General features: G+C 50.8%; 3 protein-coding genes and 1 long non-coding RNA gene across 15 annotated transcripts in view; 2 read left to right on the top strand and 2 right to left on the bottom strand.

Moving 5' to 3' along the window:
* The first annotated feature begins 7,596 nt into the window (after positions 1 to 7,596).
* Positions 7,597 to 11,884, top strand: Chrne (cholinergic receptor nicotinic epsilon subunit). Of its 2 annotated transcripts, none has more exons than XM_031354652.1 (12): positions 7,597 to 7,665; positions 7,880 to 8,022; positions 8,106 to 8,150; positions 8,254 to 8,363; positions 8,462 to 8,617; positions 9,046 to 9,146; positions 9,424 to 9,624; positions 9,702 to 9,816; positions 10,982 to 11,096; positions 11,172 to 11,358; positions 11,444 to 11,553; positions 11,641 to 11,884. In XM_031354652.1, exons 1-12 carry the CDS (start codon positions 7,620 to 7,622, stop codon positions 11,794 to 11,796), a joined length of 1,485 nt encoding a protein of 494 aa, XP_031210512.1. In that variant the 5' UTR covers positions 7,597 to 7,619; the 3' UTR covers positions 11,797 to 11,884. The 2 variants fall into 2 exon arrangements, with proteins under 2 accessions (XP_031210512.1, XP_031210513.1); XM_031354653.1 differs by having other exon boundaries at positions 7,601 to 7,665; positions 11,447 to 11,553.
* On the bottom strand, positions 9,867 to 10,861 carry CUNH17orf107 (chromosome unknown C17orf107 homolog; the record flags this gene model as incomplete). The annotated part of the gene is made up of 4 exons (XM_031351489.1): positions 9,867 to 10,003; positions 10,087 to 10,365; positions 10,459 to 10,659; positions 10,766 to 10,861. Coding segments are annotated over 4 exons (675 nt in total), but the record flags the coding sequence as incomplete, so codon positions are not given.
* A 596-nt stretch (positions 11,885 to 12,480) lies between the features above and the next one.
* Positions 12,481 to 18,479, bottom strand: part of Mink1 (misshapen like kinase 1) — a 54,349-nt gene continuing 48,350 nt past the window's right edge. For 4 of the 10 annotated variants that reach the window (XM_031354639.1, XM_031354645.1, XM_031354638.1 and 1 more), the window contains 17 exons: positions 18,120 to 18,205; positions 17,848 to 17,958; positions 17,595 to 17,713; positions 17,295 to 17,383; positions 17,133 to 17,156; positions 16,848 to 17,011; positions 16,420 to 16,525; positions 16,199 to 16,336; positions 15,882 to 15,990; positions 15,111 to 15,278; positions 14,859 to 15,002; positions 14,559 to 14,693; positions 14,343 to 14,443; positions 14,113 to 14,262; positions 13,862 to 14,021; positions 13,635 to 13,774; positions 12,481 to 13,332 (listed from right to left, as the gene is read on the bottom strand). In XM_031354639.1, coding sequence (XP_031210499.1) covers positions 13,249 to 13,332; positions 13,635 to 13,774; positions 13,862 to 14,021; positions 14,113 to 14,262; positions 14,343 to 14,443; positions 14,559 to 14,693; positions 14,859 to 15,002; positions 15,111 to 15,278; positions 15,882 to 15,990; positions 16,199 to 16,336; positions 16,420 to 16,525; positions 16,848 to 17,011; positions 17,133 to 17,156; positions 17,295 to 17,383; positions 17,595 to 17,713; positions 17,848 to 17,958; positions 18,120 to 18,205 — 2,028 coding nt within the window. In that variant the 3' untranslated portion in view covers positions 12,481 to 13,248. The remainder of the gene's footprint in view (positions 13,333 to 13,634; positions 13,775 to 13,861; positions 14,022 to 14,112; positions 14,263 to 14,342; positions 14,444 to 14,558; positions 14,694 to 14,858; positions 15,003 to 15,110; positions 15,279 to 15,881; positions 15,991 to 16,198; positions 16,337 to 16,419; positions 16,526 to 16,847; positions 17,012 to 17,132; positions 17,157 to 17,294; positions 17,384 to 17,594; positions 17,714 to 17,847; positions 17,959 to 18,119; positions 18,206 to 18,479) is intronic. The other 6 variants (XM_031354640.1, XM_031354643.1, XM_031354646.1 and 3 more) reach the window with 6 other exon arrangements.
* On the top strand, positions 13,245 to 15,612 carry LOC116079042. 2 transcript variants are annotated; one of them, XR_004113729.1, is made up of 2 exons: positions 13,245 to 13,368; positions 14,992 to 15,612. It is a non-coding gene; the product is annotated as an uncharacterized LOC116079042 (long non-coding RNA). The 2 variants fall into 2 exon arrangements; XR_004113728.1 differs by having other exon boundaries at positions 14,803 to 15,612.

Raw genomic sequence — 18,479 nt, 5'->3', positions numbered from 1 at the left:
AAAAAAAAAAAAAAAAAAAAAAAAGTACCAGCTTCGGCCTCCAGTGAAAGACAGGAAAGACAGGAATTCAGGATCGAGTACAGGGTTCTCGAAGCTCAGGTGTGATTCAGCAGTCTTTATCTCAAAGCTCACTGATTGTATATGCCCTGTTCCATGTCTCTGGAAAGCCCAGTAAACCAGGAGGACTGATCTCATTGGCTTTACTGTTACTATTTGACATTGTGTGTGTGGTGTGAGTGAAGGCATGTATGTGTCACAGAAAAATTTTCTGGAGTCTTCAATCTTTCCATGGATTGTTGAGCTTGACCTGGGCTTGTCAGACTTGTATTTATTGTCTGAGCCATCTTCCTCCCCAAACCCCTCTTCCCACCCCTCATGTTCCCCCCTCCCCCCGTTTCTTTTTTTAAAGATTTATGTATATGAATGCTCTGTTTGCAGTTTTTGCTCGAGTGACAGAAGAGGGCATCAGATCCCATTACAGATGGTTGTGAGCCACTGTGGGTGCAGGGATTTGAACTCAGGTCCTCTGGAACAGCAGCCAGTGCTCTCAACTGCTGAGCATCTCTCCAACCTCAGCATAAGGCTTTTTTTTTTTAAATTATTTACGTTTATTTTATGTGCATTGTTTGTTTTGTGTGTCTATGTGAAGGTGTCAGATCTTGGAGTTACAGACAGTTGTGAGCTACTGTGTGAGCGCAGGGAATTAAACCCAAATCCAAGTCCTCTGGAAGCCAGTTACAAGCTTAACTACTGAGCCTTCTCTCCAGTCCAAAAATAATTTTATTTTTTTATTTTTTTGAGACAGGATTTCTTTTTGTAACCCTGGCTGCCCTCTAATTCTTTCTGTAGGCCAACCACCTCTGCCTCTGCCTACTGTTAGGCTCAAAGGCGTGTGCCACTACCGCCCTAGCCCATGTTTCTTTTTTATGGCAGTGGTTTTGATACATTGTTAAAAAAAAATCCCACCTCCAATTCACAAAAGACTCCTACAGTCTCTTCAGTTAGTTTTAGTTTTCTTTTTTTTTGCTACTGTTTAATTCACCTGGGTTTGCTTTTTATCTGGTGTGAGGTGTGGGAGTAGCTTGCTTGCTTTTCCATAGATGCCATTGCTCATTGTGTTGACAATGGCCTCTCCCACTGATGTCCAGAGAGTCCCCCTCCTTGTTCTCCCAGGACCCAGGAACTGGTACTCCTGCTGGTACAGTGTTGCTGTGGCTTTTGTGAGATGTTCTAACATTGGGTAGGCTGATCCCTCCTGGGGTCCTTTTCAAAACTGACAAAGCTCTTCATGGACCTTTAAGTTGGTATATATATTTTCAAATAAGTATCAAGTTTCTTTTTAAAAGTATTTATAGATTACCTTAGGGAGAATGGATATCTTTATAACATTAAGGTAACTCATTGACATAGGTACCAATCAATTTATATAGACTCCACTATAATTCTTCCTCCTCCTCCTCCTCCTCCTCCTCCTCCTCCTCCTCCTCTTTGTATTTCTTTATATCTTAGTGTTTGCCTGAATATCTGTACACCACATGCATGCAGTGCCTGCAGAAGCCAGAAGGGGGCATAGGATCCCCTGGAGTCACATGATTGTGAAGGACCCTGTGGGGATCTCTGACATTATTAATGATACTCTGTTAGGCTTGCAGACTGGAATCTAGCATCACTCCTCTGAGAGGCTCAACCAAGCAGCTGACTGAAACAGATGTAGATACACACAGCCAAACATTTGATGGAGTTCAGGGACTTTTATGGAAGAGTTGAGGAAGGACTGAAGGGCCTGAAGGGGATGGCAACCTCTAGGAAGATCAACAGGGTCAACTAACCAGGAACCCTGGGAGCTCTCAGAGACCAACCCACCAACCAAAGAACATAGAGAAGCTGGGACAAGGCCCTCAGCATGTACGTAGCAGATGTGCAGCTCCGTCTCTGTGTGGGTCCGCCAACTAGAGTGGAGTCTCTCCTTAAAGCTGTAGCCTGACTGTAGTATCCGTTCCCCAATAGGGGTGCCTTGTCTGGCCTCCATGGAAGAGTGCCAGAGTGACAGGAGACCTGGGAGGTGGAACCTCTCATAGGAGAAGAGGAGGGGGATGGAGGGAGAGACTAGGGGAGATCCAGGAAGAGGGTCGAGTTTTAGATGTAGTAAGTAAATGTTAATTTTGTTTTTGTTTTTGTTTTTTTCGAGACAGGGTTTCTCTGTGTAGCCCTGGCTGTCCTGGAACTCACTCTGTAGACCAGGCTGGCCTCAAACTCAGAAATCTGCCTGCTTCTGCCTCCCAAATCCTGGGATGAAAGGTGTGCCACCACTGCCTGGCATAAATGTTAATTTTCAAAAAGTTAAAATAATTTTTTTAAAAAATTATTTATTATATGTAAGTACACTGTAGCTGTCTTTGGACACTCCAGAAGAGGGCATCAGATCTGGTTATGGATGGTTGTGAGCCACCATGTGGTTGCTGGGATTTGAACTCAGGACCTTTGGAAGAGCAGTCGGGGCTCATAACCGCTGAGCCATCTCTCCAGCCCAATAAATAAATTATAAATAAAAAACACTGTAGAAAGCTGCCAGCTTTCCAAAGTGGCTGTCTAGTTCACTGTTTTTTTGATGTTTGTTTTTTCTTTTTGTGATAGTGGTTGTTTTAAGACAGGGTCTCACTACATAGCTCAGGCTGACCTGGAGCTTGCTAGGTAGAGCAGGGCTGCAGAACTCAGAGAACCCCCTGCACCTGCCTCTGCTAGGACTAAAGAAAGACCCATACCACTTCACCTGGCATCATCTGCTTTCAAATGAGTGGCATAAATACTCAGTATTGATAGTGAGCATATTAAAGCACATTGAGGCCATTTGTTAGCATCATTTGCCTATTACATCCCTTTGGTATTTGAGTCCCACCTCAAATTGCTTTGGGAACTGTAGTTGGCTACCAACTGTAGTTGGTTTGTTCAACTGAGACAGGATCTGATGGAGCCATGGTCACCCTTCAACTTCTGACCTTCATTGCCTATGTCTCTCAGGTGCTGGGATTCGAAGTGTTTGCCAACATGCCCAGTGGTCTGGCTAGAATTTCTTAGAAGTTTTTCTAACTCTGAACCCTTCCCTCCTGCCTTTCGGGTTCACCAGAGTCTTCCTGTCCCACATGTAGGCTCATCATCTTAGTCTCTGAACCGGAGCCATGATGCCTGGCTTTTCCCATGAATGTGTTGTCTAGGCTCTGCTGATGTGAGGCTTCCCTTCATGTTACATCATCTTGTGTTTGTCCTTAATCTGAGGTGAGGAATTGTTTTTGAAATATCCTTCGCCCAAGGTGATTAGATTTTCCTGTACTGAGGAAGACCTGGGGACCTTTTTTTCTTTTTAATTTTTTTTTTTCTGTGTAGCCCTGGCTGTCTTGGAACTCACTCTGTAGACCAGGCTAGCCTCAAACTCAGAAATCCGCCTGCTTCTGCCTCCGAAGTGCTGGGATTGAAGGTGTGTGCTGCCACTGCCCGGCCTTTTTAAACTTTTTGTTGTATTTGTTATACCTGTGTGTATATCTGTGCACTATGTGCATGCCTGGCTCTGAGAGGCCAGAAGAGGATGTTGGATCTCCTGGGACTGCAGTTATAGAATGTGGAAAACCCTTGTGCTCTGTCCTGGTGACTCCTTGCTGGCACCCAGATCCCCAAAGGGACTGCTGAGTGCTCCTTTCTTGCTTTCTCTTCTCTTTTTGGAGATTAAGTATTGCTAGCCCAGGCTGCTTTTGAATCTCTTCATTTCTCAATGCTGAGATTAAAGACAGGCTTCAGGCTAGGCGGTGGTGGCATACGCCTTTAATCTCAGCACTTGGGAGGCAAAGGCAGGTGGATTTCTGAGTTCGAGGCTGGTCTGGTCTACAGAGTGAGTTCCAGGACAGCCAGGACTACACAGAGAAACCCTGTCTCAACACCCCCCCCCCAAAAAAAAAGGGCTTCAGCCACACTTGGCACTTGTCTATTTTTACTGTTAAAAGGCCTATTCTCTATACTGTATCATGAGCTCTCTGGTATTATTTTTTAAAATAATACTTTTTTTTCTTCAGGTTTTCAAGACAGGATTTCTTTCTGTGTATAGCACTGACTGTCCTGAAACTTGCTTTGTAGACCAGACTGGCCTCACTCTCACAGAGATCCATCCTCCTGTCTCTGCCTCCTGTGTGCTTGGATTAAAGGTGTGCATCACCAGTGCCTGGTGAGAAGCACACAGGCATGGCACTGGAGCAATGGCTGAGAGCTTTACATCCTGGTCCACTGGCAACAGTCAGGGAGGGAGGGATAGTGGGAGGGAGAGAGGAAAGGGGAGAGCACAGGAGCAGGGCAAGGGCTTTTGAAACTTCAAAGCCTATGGTGATGGCCACACCTCCTCTAGCAAGGCCACACCTTCTTCCTAATAGGTAACCAACTAGAGACTACGTATGCAAATCTTTAGTGGGTGTCATTCTCCTTCTGATAATCACGCAATCATATCTCTGGACGCGTGGCTGGAGAGAATAGTTCTCAGTAAAAAGATGCCAGCAGTTCATTTAGTCTGTTTGTCCAGTAGATAGCAGTCAAGTATCTGTAGCGTGCCAGACTCTACTGCGTCTATTCCTTGGACACAGCCAACCGCAGGGAAACACTGTTGGTTAGCGTCTGCCGGCTACTCCCTGGCCTGGCTCTGCTAACCCACTTGCTGCTAGGAAAGAAAGACTGCTATTAGTGCTAACCACAGAGGGAGCTCTCCTGGGGATGGTACCTTAAGAAGGTCCTGGGTGATCCCAAGCATCAGCCTCAGCTCTGGCAAGGGCAGCTGCAGCTGTTCAGAGCAGCTAGCCAAAAGGAGTTGGAGAAGGGAGTGGCTTCCTGTTGAGCTGAGATCTCTGTGGCTGGCTTGGAAGTCAGCCTCCAGAGAAACTGGGATTTTCAATATACAAATACAAAACCAAGACTGGCTCACAGGCATGTTCCAGACCCCTGCAGCTGGTTAGGAGAATTGGAGAGACCCCAGGTTATCTCCATCACCCTTCCTGCTCTGTTCCTGCTCAGGACTGGACTTGGTCAGGAACACATGTCTGTACACCAACATGAGGGTCAGAAGACAACTTGTAGTTCACTTGCTCCTTTCTTCATGTGGGTCCAGGGTATCAAACTCAGGTCATCTTTTTTGGCAGGCAGCACCTTTACCCTGAGCCCACAGTTTACACATTATATGTTATATATACTGGTCCCCACTTGTGTCTTTCTGGTTTGAGTTTTACTAAGGCTGTCCCTGTGACCATGGGTTTGGAACTATCCTGTGGAGCTTGGCAAGCTTGCCACATGAATCAAGTGGGGCTCGGTGAGTTCACCAGGGGATCAAGTGAGAATCCTCTTTTTCTTTTTTTCCTCTGTTTTTTTTTTTTTTTTTTTTTTTTTTTTTTTTTTTTTTTAAAGTCAAGGTTTCTCTGTGGAGCCTTGGTTGTTCTGGACTTCGTTCTGTAGACTAGGCTGGTCTCAGACTCACAGAGATCCTCCTGCCACTATCTCCCAAGTGCGGGGGTAAAGGTGATTGCTGTCGCGGCCACCGCTCAGCAGAAGCGACTCTTACTAACCTGTATGATTACATAATCATAGGATCTGGGTTGTAAGTACCCACTTATGTTTGAACAAATGTCTGTATTTAGCACAGTGCCCTTGAGCCCAAGCCCTAACTCAAGAGACTGGCTTAAGCAACACTTAGCATGGTGTCCAAGGTGGTGAGTTCAGTTGCATAAATCCTTCCTGGGGTCTGCAGTGGAAAATGAGACATTAGTAGGTAGCAGGGGAAACAGAAGCTTCAAATGAGTATGAGAAACAGACAAGGGCCACATAGCCATGCTGGTCTCAGAGGACTGAGGAACTTTGACAGGTAGGGAAAGAAATGAGAAAATGCTGAGCATAACTGCTCTGTGAGATGTAACATGATCAAGAGGCGCATGGTCAATGACAGTGATTCGTGAGCCTCATGCGTTATTACCAACACCCCTGTGTGAATGACCCTCAGCTCCAGATTCTTTCCATGCATTCAGGACACAAGCGATTATCTTCCTGGACTGGAGTGATGTAAAGGGCTTCCAGCTGGGCGTGGTGGCACATGTCTGGAATTTCAGCACTTAGGAAGATGAGGCAGGAGGACTGGGGAGTTGGCTTATATAGTTCTAGGCTAGGCTGCTCTACATAGTGAGACCCTGTTTCAAGAAAGCCCTTCCCTTAAAAGCCAACAACAAAAAATCAAAATGTCTATTCCTCTACTTCTTACCCGGTGAGGAACAAACTCCTAGCTAGTTTTTTAAAAAGCAGCTTCTGAATACCTCAGGACACCAGAGAGCTCACACCGGCAGTCCTAGCCCCCTGGAGGGCCTGGGACATCAGGAGTTCAAAGCTGGTCTGAGCTCTACAAAACCTACCTTAAAAACAAATGAAACAATAAAAACCAGGCCTCACGATTGTTATCTCAGCACTCAGGTGGCCGAGAAAATTCAAAACTTCAGTGCCAGCCTGGGTTACACTCAAGACCAGTGTATTTTGGACAGCAGCTGGAAAGACAGTATCATTGATGACCACCATAAGGTGGCAGCAAGAGAAGGGAAGGGATAGTAGGTGTCCTGCTCAAAGTAAGGAGATCAAGGTGGGCTCATCCTGGGGTCATGTTGAAGGTGCTAAGCCCAATACTGAACACAGGCTTTTCCAGGCCAAGTGTGTCAGTGCAGACTAATTCTGTATGGTGACCTGTCTTATTGCCAGGTCTTTTTGGAGACTTTTTGTCTAACTGTTTTAGTATGAATTGGCCCCTGTAAGAGTATGATAGCATGTATTGCACATGGGGGTTGTGGTGGTTTGAATGAGAACACCCCCACACACACACACACAAACATACACTAAGGACCAAGGCTCATGTTTGAACGCTTGGTCCTTAGTTGGTAGAACTGTATGGGAAGGATTAAATGTGGCCTTATTGGAGGAGGTGTGACATTGGGGTTGGCCTTTGAGGTTTCAAAAGACTATTCCCAGTTCTCTGCCTCATGATTGTCATCTGAAGGTGTGAGCTCTCAGCTTCTGCTCCAGTACTATGCCTGCTGCCATGCTTCCTACTGTGATGATTCTGGAATCTAGCCCTCAGGAACCACGGTATTCAAACGTTTTCTATGTTGCCTTGGATATGGGGTCTTAGGACAGCAACAGAAAAGTATCTAAGCCAGGGGGAGTAGGGGAGGCATGGGATGTTTACTCCCTTGGATGCATCCATTAGAATCACCAACACAGGGCGTCTGTACAGAAGACACCATTGCGTGTTGAGAATGGGGTGTACAGCCCTAGTGGCTTGTGGTTTCAAGTGTTATTAGAGGCCTGCTTTTCTCCTGAGATGATAGGCCCATGGCTTACAGAGCTGGCTGAAACTCAGGCAAAGGATGCTGGAATGGGGTGGGGCAAGGGACACGGGATGGTGCAGCTGCCTCCCCTGCCCCCACAGCAGGGGCAGAGGATTAGGTGACAGTCCCCAAACCTAGCCCGGAACTAACACCCTCCTCCCCTTCACACAGGCACCTTGGCCGGTTCCCTCAAGCTTGTCAAAGCTCAGAATAAGCTGAGAACCAGACATCAGGATGGCAGGGGCTCTGCTTGGGGCCCTGCTTCTCCTGACACTCTTTGGTAGGGACAGAGGTCAGGGGAGCCAGGTGGATCCATATGTCAACATGAAGGAAGTAGGGAGAAGACTAAGACCAGGGTGGAGACTAAGACAGCACTTGGTCCCCGGGGTGCAATATTGTTGGTTTAGGAGAAATCTAGAAATATCAACATGGGAGGGGGGCACTGGCCTGAGGCGCTGCTTCACTTACAATGGCCCTTCCTTCTTGAATCATAGGCAGAAGCCAGGGAAAGAATGAAGAGCTTAGCCTGTATCATCATCTCTTCGACAACTATGACCCAGAATGCCGGCCAGTTAGGAGCCCTGAGGACACTGTCACCATCACCCTCAAGGTCACCCTAACCAACCTCATCTCACTGGTAAGACCTTCCCCCAATTCTAATCCTATACCCTCACTTCTACCCCCTAACTCCTGGCTTCAGCAGGCTTCTTTCTGTTGTAGAACGAGAAAGAAGAAACTCTGACCACCAGTGTCTGGATTGGGATTGTGAGTCAGACTTGGGGAGCAGTGGGAGGGTTCCCAGCCAAGCCCTTTCTTTCCTACCAGGTGGGAGAGGGAGAGCACACGGCCTCTTGTCCCCACCTCTTAGGACTGGCATGACTATCGGCTCAACTTCAGCAAGGACGATTTTGAAGGCATAGAAATCCTTCGGGTCCCTTCAGAACGTGTATGGCTGCCAGAGATTGTTCTAGAAAACAAGTGAGGATTACCCAAGAGGGCAGGCCACAAGGGAACTGGTTTGGGGGGATTTGGTTGATGAAGGAGGTTCAGACATGTGAAAAGCTTGGTTTCCACAGTATTGATGGACAGTTTGGAGTGGCCTACGACTGCAATGTTCTGGTCTATGAGGGAGGCTATGTGAGCTGGTTGCCCCCAGCAATCTACCGCAGCACCTGTGCAGTGGAGGTCACCTATTTCCCCTTTGACTGGCAGAACTGCTCTCTCATTTTTCGGTAGGAAGAATCACTTTGAGCATGATATTGAGAAGGGCCTAGAGCAGGGGGCAGGGCCTGCTATGGAGGAATAGTTGGGGTCTTCTTTGGAAGGACTTTGTGAAGGAGGTGGAGTGAGGCACTGGAATGAAGGGGTAGGCAGCTGGATCTAGGTGCTTCTTGCTGCCACCTTGTAGTTTCAGCCCATAGTCCCAGCTATTCCTCAGGAGGAGTCTGAGGCATAAAAATTACTTAAATCCAAGAATCTCTTGGATAACATGGTGAGCCCATCAGTAACCCAAAACAAAACAAAAAGGAAGTAGGACTGGAAACATACTGGGGAGTGTGGGCAAAAGAAGAGAGCCGCATTCCCCTGCCAGACCCAAGCTTCCAGGGTGGGACTAAGGTGGCTCCCAGCCTCTGGGGTAAAGACTGGCCCTGTTTCACAGCTCCCAGACCTACAATGCTGAAGAGGTGGAGTTTGTCTTTGCAGTGGATGACGATGGCAATACCATCAACAAAATTGACATCGACACTGCAGCTTTCACCGGTGAAGGGATATACCCCTTTTCCCAAAAATCTTTTCCCAGATACGGTTCAAGGAGGGGACTTTCAGTGTAGGGCTTGTCTTGAGCCACACAACCTGAAGCTGAACTTCTTGAAGTCAGTCTGGACTGTCATTCTCCTCAAATGTGCTGTTTCCACACCCCCATCAGAGATGACCCTCTCTACCCATTCTGCCCCCTATGTTGACAGCCCAGGTTTCAAGTGGCCCTCTTGGCCTGGAGTTGAAAATGTTCGGGCTGACTGCACCTTATATCTTGCAGAGAATGGAGAATGGGCCATTGACTACTGCCCAGGCATGATTCGCCACTATGAGGGAGGCTCCACAGAAGGCCCTAGGGAAACTGATGTCATCTACACGCTCATCATCCGCCGGAAGCCACTTTTTTATGTCATTAACATCATTGTGCCTTGTGTGCTCATTTCTGGCTTGGTGCTGCTCGCTTACTTCCTGCCTGCGCAGGGTAAGGAGTGACCTTGACTCCTGAACTCTGGGCTGGGCTTGCTCCCTCGTTCGCCTCTCACAGCGTGTTCCCTCTAGCTGGTGGTCAGAAATGCACGGTCTCTATCAACGTTCTGCTAGCCCAGACTGTCTTCTTGTTTCTAATTGCCCAGAAAATTCCAGAGACTTCTCTGAGCGTGCCGCTGCTGGGCAGGTAATAAAGTGGATCCCACAGAGATGGGGGCATGTGTGGAGCCAAAGAAGGCTTGCATAGGGACTTGGTGTCGTCCCGTTCTGGACTTTTATTTGGACACAGGGTTGGACTGGGACAGTGATGGATTATCTGTCCCCCCATTCTCCTCACTGCTGCTGGACGACACCTTGAGGTTTCCCCAGTATCTCTGTTAAGAGGACAGTATAGCTTAGTATCTCCTTAACCATATACCTCCTCTGACCCATGTCACACCCTTTATCCCAAACGCACCAGATCCCCAGGGACCCCAAGGCCTAGTTGGCGTAGGGCTTGTTGCAGGGATGAGGTAGACTCCTGCAAACCGCGTCCACACAGGCACAACCACGCCCCCTGGATCAGGTACCGGGCACTTGCGCCAGCTGCTGATCCAGCTTGCCGAATCCCCTGCCCTGTGGCCAGGGCAACACGGGCCAGCGCCCTACCAGGATTCCTAGTGTCCCGGGCTGGGCCTGGGCAGTGGTTGCCACTGTCCAGTCGCTGCACTTCCTGCTGCAGCCACAAGGCCGAGATCTGCATTGGGGCAAATGAGCTAGAGGTCCCTGCTCTTGCTGGATTAGCCCTCTCTCCCTTTTCTTCCCATCCCTCAACTTCCCAGAGCTGCACCTCTAACAAGGTGACTCCAAAGCTCTTGATACTGGCTGCAGCTTCTCTTAGCACCAGTCCTAAGGTGGCCTTCTGTGTGGGCGGCTTATCGGATTCCAGGGGGTCCTGGGACTTAAGCTCTCTGAACTTTTGCACCAGATATTCGTGAGCTGCGGCCACAGCAAGTTCCAGGGAAGATAGAAGTGGAGGCTGTAAGGCCACCTGGAGGGGCAGGAGTAGTGGAGTGGTCACATGGAAAGGGTTACAGCAGGAAGCGCTGGAGACCTCTCCAGATTCTGCCTATGGGTGGGCCATTCCATACCCTCACCTCAGTGGAGCTGTGGAAGTGGTAGACCCACAGCAGGGAATCCCCTTCATGGCAGCAATAGATGGTATATGCAGAAGGGCCAGAACAATACTGGCGTCATCGAGGAGTAGCAAGAAGTAACTCCACCAGCCGTGAGGAGGTGGTATTTGTGAGGTAGGGGACAGCTAGAGCCTTCTGTTTGTGGGATGCTGTGACGTCAGGCTTCCTGTATATCAGGTATCTTATCTTCGTCATGGTGGTTGCCACGCTCATTGTCATGAATTGCGTCATCGTGCTCAACGTATCTTTGCGGACGCCAACGACTCATGCCACATCCCCTCGGCTACGCCAGGTAAGCGCTGGTTGAAGTACTGCCCAGGGGTGGGAAGCGGGCTTGGAACAGAGCTCTCTCTTGCCCCGGCTGCAGATTTTATTAGAGCTACTGCCGCGTCTCCTGGGCTCGAGCCCACCCCCAGAGGATCCCCGAACTGCCTCACCAGCGAGGCGTGCCTCGTCTGTGGGCATTCTGCTCAGAGCGGAAGAGCTCATCTTGAAAAAGCCGCGGAGCGAACTCGTGTTTGAGGGGCAGAGGCATCGGCATGGAACTTGGGCCGGTGAGCACTGCTCTTGGTGGGTCAAAGGCATATACTGGCTGTTGGGGACGCTCCTTTAACGACCCAGTGCTTGGTGTTGCCTTAGCAGCAGCCCTCTGCCAGAACCTGGGTGCTGCAGCTCCTGAGATCCGCTGCTGTGTGGATGCTGTGAACTTTGTGGCTGAGAGCACAAGGGACCAGGAAGCTACTGGAGAGGTGAGTTGGAAGGTTGAGGCAGAGCAGTGCTAGATGACCGCCCCCCTCCACCCCCCGTGCCCTTCCTGGCTAAGCTCTCTCTCACAGGAACTGTCCGACTGGGTTCGTATGGGGAAGGCCCTCGACAATGTCTGTTTTTGGGCAGCTTTGGTGCTCTTCAGTGTCGGTTCTACTCTCATCTTCCTTGGGGGTTACTTCAACCAAGTTCCTGATCTCTCCTACCCACCATGTATCCAACCATGAGTCTGCGCCTGCACCCACCTCACCCCCACTCCCCAAGAAAGAGATTTTGAAAACAGGCTCCTGCAAATAAATCTGGTTTGTGAACTCACAGGAGGGGGTTGTGTGGTCATGTGAGTGGGTCTGACTCCTCAGGGACCCACCCTCAGAGGATGGGTGGGTGCTTTGGCCATGTACTTGAAGCCAATTGGTTCAATTTTGCTCTTGGCTCCTTGTAACCTAAAGAATGTTTATCTAGGCACTTGGGAGGCAGAGGCAGGTGGATTTCTGAGGCCAGCCTGGTCTACAGAGTGAGTTCTAGGACAGCTGGGGCTACACAGAGAAGCCCTGTCTCGAAAAAAAACAAAACAAACAAAAAATGTTTATCTAGTTGATAGCCATTGAGGTTTTTACAAGACCTAGATATAGAAACACTGAAGCCAGAAGTATGGCCTGGCCCTGCTGGAGCTGGTAAAAACTAAATATTCTCAAAGGGTCCTACAGGGTCAGGACTGAGAATGATCTGGGCTCCTCCATCATGTCTTCTAGGATTCCTGACCTCTGCCGTCCACCTCACTTCATCTCTATTATCACACTTAACTTCACAGATCCTAATGCCTTCTCTCTACCCTCTGCATTCCCAACTCTCAAATCTCTCCCTAGAAAGCATCCAGGATTGAGAGAGAACAATGGTAGGATCTCAAAATGGTGGAAGCTGGTTGAATTGTCTTTATTAACAAAGGGGATATCCAAGGCCACTACATTGAGAAGGATATAGGAGGGAGAAGGGCTACTTGCTGCTCACACTATATACAGATGCAAGCAAGGGAGGATGGAGGGTGGGAGCTCTGAGCTCTCTCCCTCTAGGGAAGGGGAGAGGCTGGTAGGGGTAGGGGTGGGGAGGAAAGGGGGGAATGTTTTGGCTATGGGGTCCCTCCTCCATTCCCTGGGGGCTGGGGGGGGATCATTAAAGTGCTTTCAGAAAATGAGGAAATGGTCCCTGCCCCTAGAGTGGCTGGTGACCGCCCATCCCCTCCAGAACCCAGGGCCCAGTGAACACCCACCCCCCCAGAGTCTGGTACATTCAAGGGGGGAGCCGGCTCCCCTGGCGTGCAAATAAAGGGGTCAGGGCCCTGCTCATTCAGCAGCAATAGGGTAAGGGGTCCAAGCCCCAAGCACGCTCCCCTTCTGTGGAGACAAGGGGAGGAGCGAGTCCCACTCAGTTCCTGGTAAGGGAAGGAAGCTGTGCTATTCCCCAGAAGCTGGGAAAGGCACAGCTCTGAGAATGTTGGGGAAAGGATGGTTACGTGATCACAAAAGCTTCAGGGATATGAGGTCACGTTCCCAGCAGGCTCCAGTGAATCAAACCAGTAAAAGCAAAAGCCCAAGGGGGGTGGAAGGGCAGGGGCGGCCTGGGTAGTCTGGCTGTGGGGAAAGAGCTGGGTCCATATGGGGAGCCCCAGCCCAGGGGCCTCGTCACCAGTTCATGATGCAGTTACGGTTCAGAGTCATAAAGTAAACTTGGCTGCTTCCTCCAGAGCGGACTGAGGCAAAAAACACCTGGATAAAGTAGAAAAGACATCACCAAGGGGTAAAGTAAGTGTGTGTGTGTGTGTGTGTGGTGGGAGGGGAGGGGTATGCAGGGAGGAGAGAAGAAGTTGACACTGAGAGAGAGAGAAGAAAGGTAAAAAAGTGTTACCAGGTCCCTGGGGTAAAGGCAACAGAGCCCATGGGGAAGGAGGGTGTGGCTCTGACGCTCAGAACAACAACCATTCCACACCCCGAGATCCCCGGCCAGAGCAAGGTCTGGAGAGGCAGCCCATCACCTGGGCTAGGCTCCTTTCAGAGATATATTGCCTCACCTTGTCATTCCGCTCACACAGGAACTTGAGCCTCTGGGCTCTTTTGTGCATGAAGACCCCATCTAGGTGGCCTGTCTCCACAGAGCGGATCTCTATGGCCTTCTCACCCCAGCCCATTATCTGGTTGGAGCAGATGTAGGCTGAAGGGAGAAGATGGGGAAGGGCTGTAAGGAGGTTTCAGTCCTAGCCATCTTGGAACAAGCAGCTTGGGGTAGCTCTTCACTTACCCACAGAGGTGGGCATCTCTCCCCACTGCAGCACCACATCCTTGATGATCCGCCCATACGTGTTGACGTAGACACCCTCATCCTCATAGCACAGCAGCATCTCCATGCCATCCGTATTGGGGAGGAAGATGATGGCGTGGGGTGTGATCTGGCTCTGGATCTAGGGAGGAGAAGGTGGACTGGGTGGGGTCCTCATGTCTGAAGTCCAGAACCGGTTGGTCTCCCTTACCCCACAGTCCTGCAAAGCTCACATGTACAGGGATGTAGATGTCATAGCTGTTCCCAGAGTCAACATCCACAGCATGGAAGCCAGCACTGGAACCATAGATGACCTTGAGCCGCTGTCCCTCTTCTACTGTCAGGTCCACCAGGAGAGGGCGGTGAGGGAGGTCAGCAAAGGACTGTGGAGGAGAGAAGGCTCAGGGAAGACAGGTGGAGGAGCGGAACCTTGGAACACACTGGTGGCTGAGGCTGGGGTTACCTTGAAGGCCATGAATTTGTGGTAGGGTTTGGGGGCCCAGGCATACACCTCCACGGAGTTCTTCAGGGCAATGACCAGGAACTTAATTCGCTCATATTTCACTGGAGGGCAGGAAAGAGGGGGAGACGCAGTGACTTCCACTGTCAGCCTTGAGGATCTCTTAGTAGTTAGCCCAGACTTTGTTGCTCCCTGGCTACTGTGCTGTGGCATCCTCACCGACACGATAGTGGCCGCAGCCTTCCATGTCCCCCACGGTGGTCCACCCCTGCTTCTTTTCCACCTCTGGGTCATTGTGTAGAATCTTGTTCCGAAGCCAGGACAGGTAATATACCCGCAGTTTGTTCCTTTTCCCTGTGAGATGGATAGACAAGCATACATGGACACATACACACTCATTTTTATCAAAGGCCCAGTTGATGCTTCCCATAATACTGTCTGACTACCGTTGTTCTCCTCCCAGGATGAAGATAAGCAAGCAAAAGTTAAGCCCCTTGTCCCCAAACTCCATACACACACCTGAGATGGTGATGAGCAAGTTGAGCCCTTCCAGGACATCCATTTGCTGGAAGCGTCGTCGCCCAATTAGTCCATACACTTTGCCCTGCCCACTTCGGTCCAGCAACATCAGCCCATTCTCTGTGCCCACTAGGAGGTTGACCCCTGCAACAGGAATCCTCGGACAGGTCAGAGGCAGATCCAGGTTGTCCCCTGACCAGGAGCATGGAGGCTGTGCAGAGACCATTTTCACCTCTTTCAGCCCTGGCTTACCCCAAAGAGCTGCACAGAGGATCTCGGAATTGAATCGCTTCTTGTACTTGCGAATCTCAGGAGTTTCACTATGAGCTCGGGTGTTGGTGGGATTGACATTGACCACAGAGCCCTTCCTCACATCGAATTGCAGCTGATCAAGACGACCACCTTCTCCACCCACTAGTGCTGCCAAAGAAGAGGAGGGAGGGTGGGCTACAGCCTCTCAGTGATTACTTTTATTCCTATGCCTCTCCATCTGATCTTGGCACATCAGAATCTTCTGAAGGGGAGACTCTAGAACAGAGGTGCACTGAGATAAGAGCGCCTGAGCTTGAGGCCAAGGCCTAGCTCAATGCCTGTCTCCACCACTCAGCAGTTCCACCTCTGCCTGGCTCTCTCAGCCACTCTTAGCAACAGCCCCACTCCCGGTAGCCCTCCCTCGTAATCTGTGCCAAGGCAGGGGCTAAGCCTCAAATAAGAGGCCTGTGCTTGGACTTTTAAAAAGATTTTTTGAATTCTACTTTTGTTTTCCTGTCTGTGTGTGCTGGTACCCATGGAGGCCAGAAGAGGGCATCAGATCCCCTGGACCTGAATTACAGGAAGTTGTGAGCTGTCTTATGTGACTATTGGGAATCAAACTTGGGCTCTCTAGAAGAGCAAAAACTTTTATCCACTGAGCCATCTATCCAGCCCCATGCCTGTACTTTGTAAAGACCCATTCTCAAAGAGCTCCTGTCCAGGTTAGCTCTGTTCTCCAGCCTCAAGGCAGATAGCTCCTCCTGTCCTCACCTGTGATAGGGATGGTGTCCCCACTGCCTCCAGGCTGGTAGATCCCTAGATCCACAAACATGGTGAAAGAGCTCTTTCCTGGGGCCTTTACCAGCCCACGAGACTGGTACTGTGGGGGGAGAGGGAACAGTCAAGATACGAATGTGGCTCTGGCCTGTGGCCTTGTTCTTCTCTGGGACAGATGTCAGGCTCCTGTTACCGTCACAGTACCTTGCTTCCCCATCACATGCTCCTAGTACCCAACTCTTCTGCGGCCCCCGAGGCTCTTCCTTCCCACTCTTCTCTTCTCCACTGACCACCCACTCCAGCATACTCACATCACTGCCTCCGTCCTTTGTTGGAGGGCTTTGACCTTTGCTGTTCTCAGTAGGTGAGTGGCTGGGCTGGACCACATCCGGCAGGTTTGTGTAGCCATTGCTATCAGCAAGCAGCAGGCTTCGTTCCTCTTCAGGAGTCTAAAGAGTAGAGAAAAGGTCAGGGTAGGGCTGCAGAGGGCATGCTGCAGGAAAAGGCAAGAAGGGGAAGGAGACCCACTTACACGCTGGACCACCATGGTGCCTCCCCCATAAGAGGGCTGGGTCCCGGATATCTCCTCAACATCATGAACCACCATGGTGCTGACGCTGTCTGTATCACCGTCACTGCTGTGGGAAAGATGAAGGTGGGGCCTTCCAGGTCCTGTCTGCCATACAATGCCACAGGAAGCAGGTGACAGCCAGAGACTTGGCTTTCAGCCTCCTCAAAAGCCCTCACTGACTCAGGTCCTTTCTGGGTGGCCCTCAGCCAGGCTGATAAAGAGACAGAGGGGCATCTAACAGGGTCCCACAGTGACAAAGCAGTGGAAGAGGGGGGAGCTACCAACTCCGCTCTGTTCCCTCCAACCTAGCGCAACCCTGCTCCCTCCTGCCCTGAATATCTCCTCTGCTTGTCCTGCTGAGGGAGGCCCTGCCCTAGGACACCCCATACCGGCCCCCGGGAGTGTCTCTGCTCCCCTCTGATGGCTCCCCATCGCCTTCCTCCTCATCATCTTCACTGCTCTCCACCTCCTCACTGGATGAGGAGTAGTCCATAGCCTTCTTGGGAGGCTTGGGGGCCTCATCCAGAGTCCGCTCTTTGAGCAACACAAAATCCTGCAGGGAAGAAGAAATGAGGGGAGGCAGTAGGGCTTGGACAGAGCAACACCAAGGGAGGGTGCCTGCCAGTGGAGGTGCAGGCAGGGAACAAAGGGCTTCCCAGCAGCCCCTCACTAACCTCACCAATTGCTCGCTTATAGCTCTGGGAGGGGTCACAGAGGAAGAAAGGCGGCCAGGAGGAAGCAGGAGAGATGGTGAGAGAGGTTAGTAACATGAGCTGTGCTATGTAAGGTCTGCAGCTCCCTAGTGAAGGTTCTACATCCTGCCCCAGATCACTTACTGCGGGCCGGCCTGGCCGTGAGCGGTGATCTTCAGGCTTGGCTTTGTTCCCAGGGGAGAGCACTGGAGAGCTATCCAGTTTTGTGGAGGCTGAGTACCGCAGGGTGGGAGAAAGAAAGTAATAGATATCTACAGTATGGCCCCAGGCCCATACCCTGGGCTGACCATGGGCCCCAAACACATCCACATCTCTCTTGTTTCTATAGTGCTCTGTCTGGTCCTAACCCACCAAAGGCAATGGACTCTGCTTGGTCAAGACAAAGCCAAGACCCAGAGAAGGCTTGGGGCTGGGCTGACATACCTCCTACACGGTTTCGGTTCCGCTCCAAGGAGCCAGCCTGAGGGAGGTGGCCGTGGGAGGCCGGGAGGACACTGTCTGAGCGCTCCCAGCCAGGGTCACTCCTCCTGAGGTCAGGGTTACTGTGAAGGGACAGAGTTCACATCAGAGATGTACTCCCATCCTGAGTGTCGAGCTGCACTGCAGGGGGAGCCATCACCAGGGAAGCAGGTGGCAGAAGTGAGAGCTGAGAGTAAGTGGGGGGCAACTCCATTACCTAGAGGCGTTGGGCGGGCCAGGGGGCTGAGCTGGGGGCCCAGGAGGCTTGGGGGTGCCCCGCTCTGCCCGCCTCTGCAGATAGATTTGCCAGGCGGAGTTACTGCGAGGTCTGTGGAGGGAGCACAGGGTGCCGGGGCGGGTCGTGGTGGCACAGGGAGGGGATGAGGTGCCTGGTTTGGGGCTTGCCCCACCCTATGCAGATAACCTGGCAAAGTCCCTGTATCTCTTACCCCCTAGGCTGCCACATGACCCCACCCTGGTGTTGTGTACCTGGCACGGACAGCCTGAGCTGGCCGAGACCCTCCAGCCCCACTGGTGTTAAGGGCAGTGGCAATAGAAGAGGTCCTCTGTGGAACCTGGAGAGAAAGAGCGGGTGACAAGCTCTGTCAGTCTTGTCATGGCACACACTCGATTCCACTGTCAATCTGAGGAATGCATTCACGGAGAAACAAATAGGTTCACAGAAGTTACTGAATATGTCCAGGCTGTAAAGCTGAAAAATGGCCACACTGAGATAAAGGTGGCTCTTAGATTCCTGGCCATTTCCCATGCTACAGTCCCTTCTGTCTCTTTACCCTTACAGGCAGTATCTCTGTGGCTGCCTTGCTTCTTCCTCCTACTCTCAACTCT

The sequence above is a fragment of the Mastomys coucha genome, unplaced genomic scaffold (assembly GCF_008632895.1).
Source record: "Mastomys coucha isolate ucsf_1 unplaced genomic scaffold, UCSF_Mcou_1 pScaffold5, whole genome shotgun sequence".
NCBI classification, from domain to species: Eukaryota; Metazoa; Chordata; class Mammalia; order Rodentia; family Muridae; genus Mastomys; species Mastomys coucha.
This window is presented reverse-complemented; position numbering and strand designations above follow the sequence as displayed.

Bases quoted from the DNA above. Each gene is read 5' to 3' on its own strand.
- Chrne (XM_031354652.1), top strand. From the start codon at position 7,620: ATGGCAGGGGCTCTGCTTGGGGCCCTGCTTCTCCTGACACTCTTTG. The intron at 8,151-8,253 runs GTGAGTCAGACT...CCCACCTCTTAG, and splicing joins CCAGTGTCTGGATTGGGATT to GACTGGCATGACTATCGGCT. The intron at 9,147-9,423 runs GTGAAGGGATAT...TATATCTTGCAG, and splicing joins CGACACTGCAGCTTTCACCG to AGAATGGAGAATGGGCCATT.